At 61.3% G+C, this 12,937-nt stretch overlaps 1 protein-coding gene across 2 annotated transcripts in view; it reads left to right on the top strand.

Moving 5' to 3' along the window:
* Window positions 1-11,115, top strand: part of PIAS4 (protein inhibitor of activated STAT 4) — a 24,574-nt gene extending 13,459 nt beyond the window's left edge. The window contains exons 3-11 of one of the 2 annotated variants that reach the window (XM_040629584.1): window positions 2,345-2,402; window positions 3,264-3,305; window positions 3,679-3,769; window positions 3,874-4,002; window positions 4,083-4,188; window positions 6,230-6,303; window positions 6,396-6,556; window positions 8,939-9,069; window positions 9,282-11,115. In XM_040629584.1, the coding sequence (XP_040485518.1) occupies window positions 2,345-2,402; window positions 3,264-3,305; window positions 3,679-3,769; window positions 3,874-4,002; window positions 4,083-4,188; window positions 6,230-6,303; window positions 6,396-6,556; window positions 8,939-9,069; window positions 9,282-9,553 (1,064 nt within the window). In that variant the 3' untranslated portion in view covers window positions 9,554-11,115. Of the gene's footprint in view, window positions 1-2,344; window positions 2,430-3,263; window positions 3,306-3,678; window positions 3,770-3,873; window positions 4,003-4,082; window positions 4,189-6,229; window positions 6,304-6,395; window positions 6,557-8,938; window positions 9,070-9,281 lie in introns of both variants that reach the window. The other variant, XM_040629583.1, reaches the window with a different exon arrangement.
* The last annotated feature ends 1,822 nt before the right edge of the window (window positions 11,116-12,937 follow it).

The following is a 12,937-nucleotide window of genomic DNA, read 5'->3' as shown; positions in this document are numbered from 1 at the left end:
CTGTGAATAAACAAAATCTTTTTAAAAAATTAAAATTAAAAAAATAAAGATTTTAATATTAAGTCCTCTCTACACCCAACATGGGGCTCAAACAACCCCTAGATCAAGAGCTGCAGGCTCCACCGACTGAGCCAGTCAAGTGCCCCTATTCAGCATAGATGTCAGTGTTTTTAGGTTGAGGCATAATTTACATACAACAAAGTCCACAGATAGTCTTACCAAGTGAATGTACCCCAGTAACCAAATACTAGCAAACAGAACGTATCTGTCACGTAAAGCCCCTCAGCCCTCTTCCAGCGTCCCTCGCCACATCCCCGGAGACAACTCCCATTCTGATTCCTGTCGCTGTGGGTTAGTTGTGCCTGTTGTGGACGCAGCCTAGTGCACATGCCGTGGGTACGTCTGGGCGTCCGCCGACTGGCTCAGCATCCTGACTTTTAAATTTGTCCTTGCGCTGCCCTGGGTCATCATTTTACTTCACTGTGTGAACATACTGCCGCTTGTGTGTCTGTTTTTCTTTTGGCAGGCACGTGGGTTGTTTCCGGGTCAGGGCTCATAGGAGTAAGTTTGCCATGAGCATTCTTGTGCACATCTTTTTGTAGACATATTTCCATTTATTTGGGGGGCAGGAACCTAAGATACCCCTTAAGAGTGGGGTTTCTGAGGTGTTGGTTAGGTGTATGTTTAACTTTGCTGGGAACTGCCTGGCAATTTCTGCCTGTGGCAGAAAATCCTGCTCGCTCCATGTCCCCGTCAGCACGTGGAGTTAGCCATGCTAGCGGATGTGTAGAGGTTTTAAACCAAGCTTGCATTCCTGGGCTAAATCCGAAGGGCCTGGATATTTGCTGATATTTTCTAAAGGTTTTTTTGTTTTTGTGTTTATGGGGGATGTTTATCTGTAATTTTCCTTTCTTTATATGTTTTTGTCAGGTTTTGTTATCAGGGTCATGTCAGTCTTGTAAAGTGAGTTCACTGTTCTTTATTTTTTGAACTTTCATAAAAGTTTATGCGGTTTCTTAAATATTAGAACTCATCAATTGGAAATGCAGTTTTCTTTGTGGAAGAATTTTAATTATGAGCTCAACTTCTTTAACTGATAAAGGGCTTTTCAAACTTCCTATATTTTTTGGTGCTGGTTTTGGTAATTTGCAACTTGGGAAAAATTTGTCTGTTTCATTTAAGTTGTTAGATTTATTGCCATAAAGTTGTTGGTTTCATTCCTGTATTAAACCAAAAGACTGTAGGATCTGTACTACTGTCTATCTTTCATTTCTGACAGTGGGTGTGCTTACGATCTTTTGTTATTGTTTGTTCTAGTTAGCTTATCAAAGAAGTCTGACTGATTTTCTTTGTTGCTGACTTTCTATTTTTATCTTTAATTTCCTTCTAATAACTTCAGCTTTAATTTTCTCTTCTTTTTCTAGTTTCTTGTGGAGGAAGCACAGGTCATTCATTTGAAACCTTTTTGTTTTGTTTTTTTTTAACAGAGGCATTTAAAGCTATGATTTTGCCTCCAACAACTGTGTTAGCTACTTCCCCCAAGTTTTGGCGCACTGTATATTCTCATTCAGTTCAGAGACTTTCTGATCACCCCTGGGGTTCTTGATGCAGTTATAACTTGAGAGTGAAGAGCCAGTTTGTCACCACCATGGTCTCCATCGCCTGGCAGACATTCCTCTACTTCTGTGCCCAGTGGGCACTTTGGGATGGCTGGCATGGCTCTGTGTGTGGTGTCCCTGCGGCCCTCCTCATGCCTCTTGCTGTGACTAGGCTGCTCCGTGACTCGTTTTGTGCACTTGGTGGTTCGGGGCTGTTTCACTTGCCTTCCTCCTCCACCGGCCATGAATGCCCGAGGCAAGATCTCTATCCAGCTTGTCCTTGTTCCCTCCAGCAGTGCTTGCAGGGCCTATGCTGAGCACCGCACAGACAGGCTCATGCTTGCCGGGTGCCCCGAACAGTCGTGCGAGGTGGGGACAGAGTTGTATTGGCATCTTACAGGCTCCAGGTGAAGTGGCTGGCCCAGCAGGCTCCTTGCCCTGAGCCAGGCACTTCTGTCTGCCTGCCCCGGAGGGCTGAGAAGATTGCTGCTTCCCAAGGGGCCCTTCCAGGGTTAGGGGTGTTCCTTGAATCGTAGGCTGTGGTGTGGCACCAGGAAGGCCTGGGCTCCCCCTGCACCCTCGTCCCTGGTGGCCCTGCTTCCATCCCACAGGCCCGGCTGCCTGGGTGAGGCTCAGCCTCCTGTTCCCTGCTTCCCGGTCTGAGGAGGGGCCGGCCCTTGGACATGAGTGTGGCTGGCTCCCTCACTGGGCACCAGACGTAACCCTGACCCTGAGTTTGTCTTTAGTTCCACAGAATAATGAGAAGCTTCAAGAGAGTCCGTGCATCTTTGCATTGACACCAAGGCAAGTGGAGCTGATCCGGAATTCCAGGTGCGCTGTGCCCCGCACCACTGCTGGCCTCCACGGCAGGCGGTGGACTGGCGTGGTCTTGGGCCATCTGGAGGGCCGGGCTAGGGCAGCCTTCCGCAGCCCCGATGTAGACCCGGCGCTCCACAGTGGAGGCAAGGGGAAACCCCGCCCCCACCCTGTGCTCAGCACCTGCCGTGTGCACTGGGCAGTGCGCCCCGTCTTCGTACTCTCGCTGCCTCTGATCTGCAGCCCCCAGAGGTGGGCCGGTGTCCCCCTTTAACAGGGCTCCCCTTGGCACTCTTGGTATCGGGGCCAGGTCACTTTTTGGAGGGGGTGCCCTGGCCACTATGGGGGGCTGAGCAGCATCTCCGACCCCCACCACTTGGTGGCAGGGCTCCCCTAGTCGTGATGGCCGTAGCTGTCCGCAGACTGCCTGGGGTCCTGCTGGGGCAGGATCGTCCCAGTGAAGACCCTGAGCCATAACAGCTGAGGGACAGAGGCCATTCCCTGCTGTCTGAGGCCCTTCCGTCTCCAGCTGAGTCCGAAGTCACCACTGGAGCAGCCATTTGCTGGCCCACTTGGCACATGCTGGACCTGTACCCACCAACCTATTTAATATATCCACATGGACCCTGCCCTCCACTTGTGCAGAGAGGGGAGGTCATCTGCCCAAGTCCCCAGTGAGTAAACAGGAGAGGACATTTCAGTCAGCACCCAGAGACCTTCGGGTGCCCAGGGAGGTAGCAGGTGAACCTGTCTGGCTAGCTCAGGTGAAGGGATCAGCGTGGCGTGCTGAGTGCTCTTCTGCCTCACTGACCCCTCTCCTCCTCCCCTCTGCTTCCTTGGCATGCGCAGAGAACTGCAGCCCGGGATCAAGGCCGTGCAGGTCGTCCTCAGGTAAGCCTGGGCCTGCCTGGACCCCGCGGCGCCCGTAGCCCTGCCCTTTCCACCCCAGGCGCATCCCAGTCAGGCCCCTCTCCCTCCTGACAGTTCTGGTTCTCCCCGGTCAGAGGCGGAGCCCCGCTCCTCTCTGCCTGCCGTCTGTCCTTGCCTGTGGACCCATCACCGCATATGGACCCATCACCGCATAGCCTCGCTCAGACCAGATCCGGGGCCCCGAGAGCCCCTCGCGTGGTCTGGAACGGCGATCCACCTGCCGGGCAGACACGGCCCTCGTGGCCTCCACCCTGGCCCTGCGCCCACACCCCTCTCAGGGCCGCCCCTCTGTCCAGAGCCCCTGCCGGCCTCACAGTCCGTGTCGTCACTGCAGAATCTGCTACTCAGACACCAGCGGCCCTCAGGAGGACCAGTACCCGCCCAACATCGCCGTGAAGGTCAACCACAGCTACTGCTCGGTCCCGGTCAGTGGGGCCCCCTGGGCAGCCCTGGGCCGCTGTGGGGGATGGGGCCGAGAGGCTGCCGTGGAACCTCTTTCCGCGGTGTGAGCCCCCGCGTCTGCTTCCAGGGCTACTACCCCTCCAACAAGCCCGGAGTGGAGCCCAAGAGGCCCTGCCGCCCCATCAACCTCACCCACCTCATGTACCTGTCCTCGGCCACCAACCGCATCACCGTGACCTGGGGGAACTACGGCAAGGTGCGCGGGGCGGGGAGCGGCCTCTGCCCCCCCCACGCCCCACCTCCGCCTGACTGCCCCTCCCCCGTCTCTGCCCCCAGAGTTACTCCGTGGCCTTGTACTTGGTGCGGCAGCTGACCTCTTCGGAGCTGCTGCAGAGATTGAAAACCATCGGGGTCAAGCACCCGGAGCTGTGCAAGGCACTGGGTGAGCTGGCCGGCCTGTCGGTCACCCCGGGGGACGTGGACGGAGGGGGAGCACAGGAACCAGCGCAGAGGCCCTGAGGCAGGGACGCGGGAGGCGGGCCCTCCAGCCCAGGGAGCTGGCGCCGCGAGAGCCGGGGACCGGGTCTGCTGGCTTGTGGGTCATCCCACAGCAGCGAGGCGGGAAAGGTCCTAGGGGATGGGTGCTCAAAGCAGAGCTGGGCGGGGCCAGGAGCCCAGGGGGGCAGGAGCAGACCCAATTTGGAGCTGCAGGTACTGGGTGGTGATGGAGTCCAACCTGAGACCAAACCAGCTGTGTTGGGGACGGTGAGGGGGACACAGTGAGCATTGAAAGTGAACCACCGCCAAGACGGGTAGACAAAATCCATCCTGTTTCTTGTCTCATGTCCATGTATGCAGTGGCTGTGTGGCCTCGGGGAAGTCACTGGCCCTGTCTGGTCGCTGCGCCTTCTGACCAGATCCTCACGGTAGCCCTGGGCTGAGGGACTTGGCGATGTCCCCATCTGACCATGGGGGACCCTGAGGGGCAGAGTGGCAGGGCTCCTGCCTGTGCACCCCACCCCACCGCCTCCTTCTTCCCTCAAAGAGCCCTTTCTTCAAAACCACTCCCCCACCTACCCAGCTTCCTGTGGGGACAAGGGCCGACTTGACCAGAGGGGGCAAAGGGGGCAGGCACTGGTGTGGGGGCCAGGTGGGATTCATCCAGGCCTTGGTCCACAGGGTGGGGGCGGGGCACCCGGAGGTCTGGGGAAGTCTGGGAGGGGCAGGGGTCCGCAGTGCTGAAGGGGGAGGTGTGTATGGGACCTCTGGGGCCCCTGCTTGGCACCGATGGTCCGGTATCCTCTCGGAAGCCAGCCCCAGGCCAGGTTGCCGGCTGCTGGGTTTCTAGTAGCCGCGGGAAGTCCTGTACTTGTCTCACCTGTGGCCTTCTTGCGGACCCAGTCTTCTCTCTGTTGGGTGGGGAGGCGGCGGCCTGGCTTCCAAACCACGTGTACTGGAGTCCATCATGGGCACTTAGCCAGAGAGGCGAGCGTGAGGTGGGAATTCACATAGAGGCGTGAGGGGAGTGGGCTGGGGACGCGCCTGCGCGGGCCCCCCCAACCCTGTGTGGGAGGGAAGAAGAAGCTTCTGGAGGAGGGCTGCAGGGCTTGAGCGGAGGAAGGAGGGGCAGCTCCGGGGTCCGTCTCTGCTGAGCCTTCTGGGGTCTCTTGGCCAGCCTCCCCATTCCCACTGAGAGCAGAACAAAGGCAGAACAAGCCTGAAAGGGTCCGGAGGTGGGGAGCTGCACGCCCTTTGTGGGCCTTCCCCAGGGTTTGCTCTGCATGCCTTTCCTTCCAGTCTTTCTTCCAGCCCTGTGTTCACCGTTGAGAAGGGGGCCTTGTGTGTGGTCGTGGGCATTTGCCACGAGGCCTTTGGCTTCAGGCACTGGCCAGCTTTTCCTAAGTCGGAGAGGTAGCTTTGGTCACCCAAGAAGCCGTGCTCGTGGGCTCGCGCCCGCCCCTGCCAGATTTGGGAGTGTTCGGGAGGGGGGCCTCGCGTCCTGGCCCTGCGTGTGGTGCAGAGGGCGGCCAGGACCGTCCTGGAGCGAGCGGCCCGTCTCCCTTTTTGCCAGGTGCTCAGGGATGGTTCGCGTGGAATGTGCAGTCCCAGCGGACAGCCCTGCAGGCGGCTGTTGGCCTCCATCTTTCTTTCACAAGAGGCCCGTGGGCTGTGCCGGTGCGCGGCAGGGTGGGCTTGTCGGGTCAGCGTGCCCTGCTGGCATGCCGCTCCCCAGCTGCTGCCCTGGCTGCTTTCACAGGGGACCCCGCAGCCCTGGGCCCTGGAGCCGAAACACGCATCTCGTCGTCCTGGGCGGTGGCTGTTGGGGTCTCCGTGTGCGGATTGTCTTCCCCCTGAGATGGAGGGGCTGAGGGTGCTCGCCGCTGCCTTCCCCAGCGCCGACGGGGGCTGGAAAATCTGCCTCTTGGCTCCGACCCCACAGACACCTCTGTCCCTTCTAACATCGACCACCCCCTTGTCCGCAGTCAAAGAGAAGCTGCGTCTGGACCCTGACAGCGAGATCGCCACCACCGGCGTGCGGGTCTCCCTCATCTGCCCAGTGAGTCCGGGTGCGCGCGTCCTCTGCCCCCACCTGCCTGCGGTGCGGCGCCGCCGGGGGGGCCACTCACGCCACCCCCTCGCTCCCCGCAGCTGGTGAAGATGCGGCTGTCGGTGCCCTGCCGGGCGGAGACCTGCGCGCACCTGCAGTGCTTCGACGCCGTCTTCTACCTCCAGATGAACGAGAAGAAGCCCACCTGGCTGTGCCCCGTGTGTGACAAGCCGGCCCCCTACGACCAGCTCATCATCGACGGGTGAGGCTCCGGGCCGCCTCGGGGGGCCCCGCCTCTCCCTGGGCCCCTGTGGGAGGAGGGGCCCAGCCGTTGGAAGCTGGAGGCCCCTGGGGCGCCCAGCTGTGCAGGTTCTGCGGGCTGCGCTCAAAGCCCGGGTGGCAGGAGAGGCAGATGTGCTCCTCGGGGGGCTCTTTGGGGTCTTCGCTGCCCCGGCGGGGGCTGCTGGCGTGGGCTCTCTGGGCCCAGGAGGTCTGCCGTTGCTTGTGACCTCACAGACCTGGAGTCTGCTTTTCCCCACACGGAGCGGGGACCCCGAGACCCCAGCCCCGTGGCCACTGCGCGAGCCTTCAGCGCCGCCTCTGTCACACGCTCTGTACGGAGAGGTGGGAAGCACAGCCGTGCCCCCGATTCTGGTCTCGGCTCTCGTGTGCCCGTCTTCCCAGGTGGCGCCCGCGTGCAGCCTGGCCCTCCCCACGCCACAGGGGGATGAGGGGAAGAGGCCATTCTCCCCAAAAGGGAAACTTTGCTCAGGTCTTAGGTTTCCAGAAACTGAGCCCAGCACCTGACCAGGCCGTTCCTGCCAGGCGCCAGCCACACCCATCTCCTGTCCCCGGAGCTGGGGGAGGGGCAGGGGGCGAGAGGCTGTGGTCAGTTAGGGGTGGGTGTGCGGCCGCCAGGCTGGCTCCGTGGCCACACTCTGCGCCCCAGCAGTGTGTGCGTGCTGTGGGCTGGGGGCTGGCCCACGGCCGGTAGGGACTTGGCGTGAGTCCGTCCCCACGTTGGAGTGCTTGTTGTCAGCCATCCACCCCAGCCGTGCAGGAGGTGGGCCTCGATCACCCCCACCTTGCAGATGAGGGGACTGAGGTTCAGAGAGGCAGTCACCAGGCGTGCCCAGCTCACAGGTGGCCGGGCCAGGACCGGAACCCGGGTCTGGCCAGCTCTGAGCCTGGGTGCCCTCCCTGGAGGGGCTGAGCCTCCGTGCCCCAGTGTCCCCACACTGTCTAGCCTTCGGGTGGAGTGAGGAGGCCCCTGGGGCTGGGCACAAGGGCCAGGGCTGAATGGCTGCTCTGTTCCTGGCCTGGCAGCTGTGCGGCCCCGTGCCTGCCTCTCCCCCCACCCCCACAGGCCTAGAGCGGGTCACCCAGGCTCAAGTGGCGGCAGCTCCGACAGCTCCAGGGGCAGATGGGCCTGGGGTTTGGGGGTATGGCTGTGCCCCACACAGACCACAGTCCCAGCATCCCACGGGGCCTGGGCCTAGCCAGGGAGGCTTCCTAGAAGCAGGGTCCTTGATTCATGTGTTTGCTTGAGGATTCGCTATTTTGTCCCACCCTTGTCCCTGAGCTGGGTGACTCTAGGGTCCCCATAAGGACTCTGTCCCAGATTCTGCCTTCAGGGAGCTCCCAGGCGGGCATGGGGAGCGTGGGGACCTGAGCCAGAGATGCTCCTGCTGCTTGGGCTCTGCTGGCAAGGGAGGGGGCGCTGCGGACTAGGACGTGTGGTGGAGACCGCCGTGGCGGGCAGAGCCGTCGGGATGCCACAGAGTGACCCCGGGTGGCAGGCCTGTGAGTGTGATGAGGGGGGCCCCCAGAGGCTCCAGGGGATGTCCTGGAGCAGGAAGGGCCTTCCTCGTGTGTGACTGTGTCTGAGGTGGTTCAAGTTACGTGGAGGCAGGTGCAGCTTTGACCTCCTGGGACAAATGTGGGGGGCCTGTTGCCACTGAGGCACGTGTGTCCCCTGTGCGGGACCTGGCCTGGCGTGGGTCCCCCGGTCCTGGAGTCGGTGGGCACTGCAGAGGCCTCATAGGTAGGGAGACGGAGGCCCTGTGACCTGGAAGGGGCGGGGCCTGGAATGGAGCCCAGGCGGCTTGCTTTCTGGTCTCATGGGCTTCAGGGAGCTTCCCACCCGTCCCTGGGCATCAGTGTCTCCATCTGTAAAATGGGTCTGGCTGGCAGTACCTCAGTGAAACGGTGCCCAGGGCCAGAGCGTGTCCTGCCGGGCCGGGCCTGCGATGGGCACTCTCTTGGGGGTGCTGTTGGCGTGTGTGGGAATGCAGTGGCCCCAGTTCTTCCTGCCCTGCCCCAGAGCCTCTCCAGGGGGCTGTCTGTGCACATGCGGCGCCTCGTGTGTAGAGAGAGGGGTGGCGCAGGGGTGGGGTGGGAGGGTGGGGGGCCGAGGAGCAGAGGGGGTAGCTGTAGGCACATGGAGCGCTGCGGGGCAGGCCTCCCCCTCCCGCAGGGCAGCCGGACCTCAGGACACCAGGCCCTGGTGGGTGCTGTCCTTAAACCGCTTTTGCAGAGAAGGAAGTGGCTTGTTCAGTGAGCAGCCGGCCTGAGCCCGGGCGGCGGGGCGGGGTGGGGAGGGAGTGGCCCTGCCGGCCCAGGAGTCAGCCCCTCGCCCCTCCAGGCTCCTCTCCAAGATCCTGAGTGAGTGCGAGGATGCCGACGAGATCGAGTACCTGGTGGATGGCTCGTGGTGCCCGATCCGCGCCGAGAAGGAGCGCAGCTGCAGCCCCCAGTGCCCCATCCTCGTGCTCGGTGAGTCGACTCCCAGAGCGCGGGGCAGAGCTGGGCTCGGCTCGGGGCTCTGGCGGGAGACCCCGCGGTTACCGAGTGCCTGCTGTGCACCGGGCCTGGACGGGGCTCTGGGGACCCGGTGGCGCTCGTGGAGGCAGAGGAGACACAACAGGGCCCCGGCCCCCACTGGCCTCCACGTACCTGCTCTGAGCTCCTCTCCCTGTCGCCCTCAGGCCCCTCGGACGCCAATGGGCTCCTTTCCACCCCCAACGTCAACGGTGGTGGCGGTGGCGGTGCGCTTGGGGGCGCCGGTGGCGGGGGCGGCGCGGTAGGCGGTGTTGAGAACGGGAAGCCGGGAGCCGACGTGGTGGACCTCACGCTGGACAGCTCGTCATCCTCGGAGGAGGAGGAGGAGGAGGACGAGGACGAGGAGGACGAGGATGAGGAGGGCCCCCGGCCCAAGCGACGCTGTCCCTTCCAGAAGGGCCTGGTGTCGGCCTGCTGACTGCTCGCCGCCGCCACCAGCACCGCCACCGGCTGGACACTCGACTTTCCTGGTGCTCACCCACGCGGATGGGGCGCAGGCGGGCCTCGGGGTACAGAGGGAGGAGTGATTTTTTTTCTTTTTATGGTTGTTCGTTTTGTTTTTCCACCCCTTTCCCTGGCTCCTGGCACCTGTACCTCTGGACTCTCCTATCGGAGGATTAAAAAAAAGTAAAAAGACAAAAAAAAAAGTACAAAAAAAAAAAAAAAGGAAAAGGAAACAAAAAAAATCAAACTCTTATAAACAAGGCAAGCCACCCACACAGCTGCTTCCCCGGCCGGAGCCGGAGCCGGAGCCGGAGCCGGCCCTGGGGAGGGGTGGGCAGACCCAGGGAGCCCACTCGGACGCCCCGCCCCACCTCGCCTCTTCCAGGGACCATTCCAGCTGGTGCAGAGGGACGGGGCGCGTGGGGGCAGTAGGGGCAGCAGGGGAGACGGACGGGCGCACCGCCCCCTCCCCGGCAGCAGCCACGACTTTGACATTCGTCTGTTCCTTTGCTTTTTTTTCTCTGCAAACACGTTCTCTCGCCCAGAGACCCTGGAGCGCACCGCCGAGCAGGGAGCATTTTAGCCAAGAAGCCATGGAGTGGGTTGGGGCGGGGAGGGGGGCGGGGGGGGCACGGGGAGCAGGGGGGTGTGGGGGGGCCAGGGAGGGTTTAGCCACAGATGTGTTGTATTTTTTGAAAGTGCAATAACTTGGTATTTTGAAGACCCAGCATGTGGCCAGGACCCCCTGTGGAGGCGGGGGCCCCAGAGTGCGGCAGCGTGTGGCGTGGGGGGGTCTGTTCTCTAGCCAGCTACCTCGGTAACTCCAATTCAGGTTAACTTCCCTACGGAACAGCGCAGATGTCCACAGATGCCACCACCACCGGCCCTCCTCAGCAGGGCGGGGCGGGCGGCCACTTCCCGAGGGGCAGCAGGGACTCCCACCCCACCCTCTCCACGTGGGGTGGCGCCTTCCCCCTCTTCTTGCTCTTGGGTTTTCCGACGGGTAGAGGCCTGCCTGGCCCCCCCCTCCCCCGGGAGCCTTACTCTCGTCTTCCAACAGGACCAGGCCGAGGGCCACCTGTCAGCGACTCGCCCAGCCCCTGGGGGCGCCCGGCCTCGGGGGTCCAGCCATCACGGGGGGCCCCCACCACTGCCCCCATGCCTCCAGGATCCCGCTGCTGGGTGCCCGGCCCCCTGCCCAGCATCCTTGTCCTCTGGAGGCCGCGCTCGGTTCTCCCACCGCCTCTGCCCTCTGTTCTGTTCTGCTTTTTTTTCCTTGCTGCCCCTCCAACCCCAGAATAATTTCCTTTGTGTAAACAGAGCTCTTCTAGTCAGGAAGCAATACCGTTTCAGGTCTGAAGAAGAAAGGGACATCAATCTGGCCGAGGGCAAATTCAGTTTTACTGTATAAACTCGGCTGTGCAGCTCGGCCCCCCTCCGGCTGCACTGGCAGCTGAGGGCCGCGGTTTTCTAATATTTGTATTCTAATTTAATTGTTTTTAAAAAACGCAAATAAAAAAGGTCAAGGTGAAGCCACTGAAGTGTCCGCTTCTCTGTGCATCAGGGTGCTGGCTGGGGGTGAGGGGATCAAAGGACAAAAGCTCCCCGTGAACGGTCCCCTTAGGCTGTGTGTCGGGGACCCAAATCCAAACAGCGCAGCATTTGGTCAAATGTGGAAGGTTTGGCTTTGCAATGCTGGGCCCGGTGCCTGTCTTCTAGTCTGGGCAAGGAACCGAGGCAGAGCTGCCATGTCCAGGATTGTCCCCGCTCCCCTGGGTGGCTGGGAAAATACACACACGGCCAGTAAGCTGGTGGGAGGACGCCGGGCCTCGTTAGGGAGATGCGGGCCACAGACCCCAGACCCCAGGCTGGGAGGGCTGGGAGGGCTGCAGTCAGACAGTAGCAAGTGTTGGCAAGGACGCGGAGGGACTGGAACCCTCACGCGTGCCTGGCGGCAGTGGAAAGTGGGGCAGCTGCCCTGGAGGACAGGACAACAGGTCCTCCCCAGGTGAAACACAGAGTGACTGCGGGACAGCCATTCCGTCCTAGGTTGGCGAGACGAGTTCCTATACAGACCTGCACGCGTGTGCACAGCGGCCAGAGGTGGAAACAGCCCTGCGTCCAGCGACGCGACTGGACAAAGGAAGGGTGTCCCCCACGCACGGGCACGTCCCTTGGCCGTGGCAGGGGCGAGGCGGCCACACATGCTGCCTTCCACATGGACCCTGAGCCTGCGACGATCAGGGAGGGAACCAGACACAGAAGGCCCCAAGGTGTGAGTCCACGTGTGTGACACGTCCAGAACAGGCTCCTCCACGGGCGGGAAGCGGGCTCGTGGGGCAGTGGTGGGGGTGACTACTAACAGGGATGGGTTTCTGAGGTGATGGAATGTTCTGGATCTAGACAGGGGTGGGCTCCTGGAATATGCTGAAACCCCTGGTTTTCCAGGATGAGTCTTGTGTATTATTTCAATTAAAAACAAGCCCCTCCCTCCTAGCGGGGCGTGGGGGTGGGGACACACGGCACGTGGGAAGAGGTCCTGGTGGGCTGGTGGCTGCCTCAGGCCACCGGTCCCACACCCACTCAGCCCACGGTGGAGGCCCCAGGTGCCAGCCCCGTGTCTGCCCCCATGTGACCCCGAATCCCTCCCTGAGCACCTGCTAGTGCTCTCCCAGGCTGTGGCATGGCCATCCCGCCTCTCGGTCCCCTCCATCACCCACCTCCCCCACCCCCCACTCGGGGCCCTGACAGTGGCTGTGTTTGGTAACCCCAGCCGGCGGTGGGGCTGCAGTCCAGGACCCCTCATTGTGGGTGGGCAGCGGCCCCCCTTCCTCCTGGGGGGAATGTCAGGGGAGCAGCCAGTGCAGATCCTTGATCATGTCATGAGGCCCAGCGTGGGGCCTCACCCGGGGGCCTCCGACAGACTTGGGGCTCCCAACCAGACGCCCGGCCCCCGGCCTCCAGAAACCCTGGAGCTGGAGGTGACAGGGAAGCCCGTCTGGCCAGTTCTCCCCGCCCGTCCCTGGGGCCCCTTCCTGGTGGCACCTGCTCAAGCGGGGCCTGTGGGTCACCTCCTGTCGGGGCCCCAGGCCCTCCGTCCCCGCAACCCAGCCCCCCCCCCGCCCCGCAACAAAACACAAAGAACATCAAAATCAGGCAAATGAGGCAGCAGCATTCGTAACAGGCTGCGTTTAGTGGTTTTTTTATGTACAAGAAAAATGATTTTTTTTTGTCTGGTTTTTCATCTTTTGTCTTTTTTTGTTTTTTTTTATTACGTTTAAAGCTTCTCCCCCCCACCCCCAAAAAGTGCATTTTTATCAATTGATTTTTGTTTTAAATCTCCCACACTTTATAAAGA

Source organism: Ursus maritimus, unplaced genomic scaffold (assembly GCF_017311325.1).
Source record: "Ursus maritimus isolate PB19 unplaced genomic scaffold, ASM1731132v1 scaffold_14, whole genome shotgun sequence".
Taxonomy (NCBI): Eukaryota; Metazoa; Chordata; class Mammalia; order Carnivora; family Ursidae; genus Ursus; species Ursus maritimus.
The sequence above is the reverse complement of the archived record's forward strand: the minus strand, read 5'-3'. Positions and strand labels throughout refer to the sequence as shown.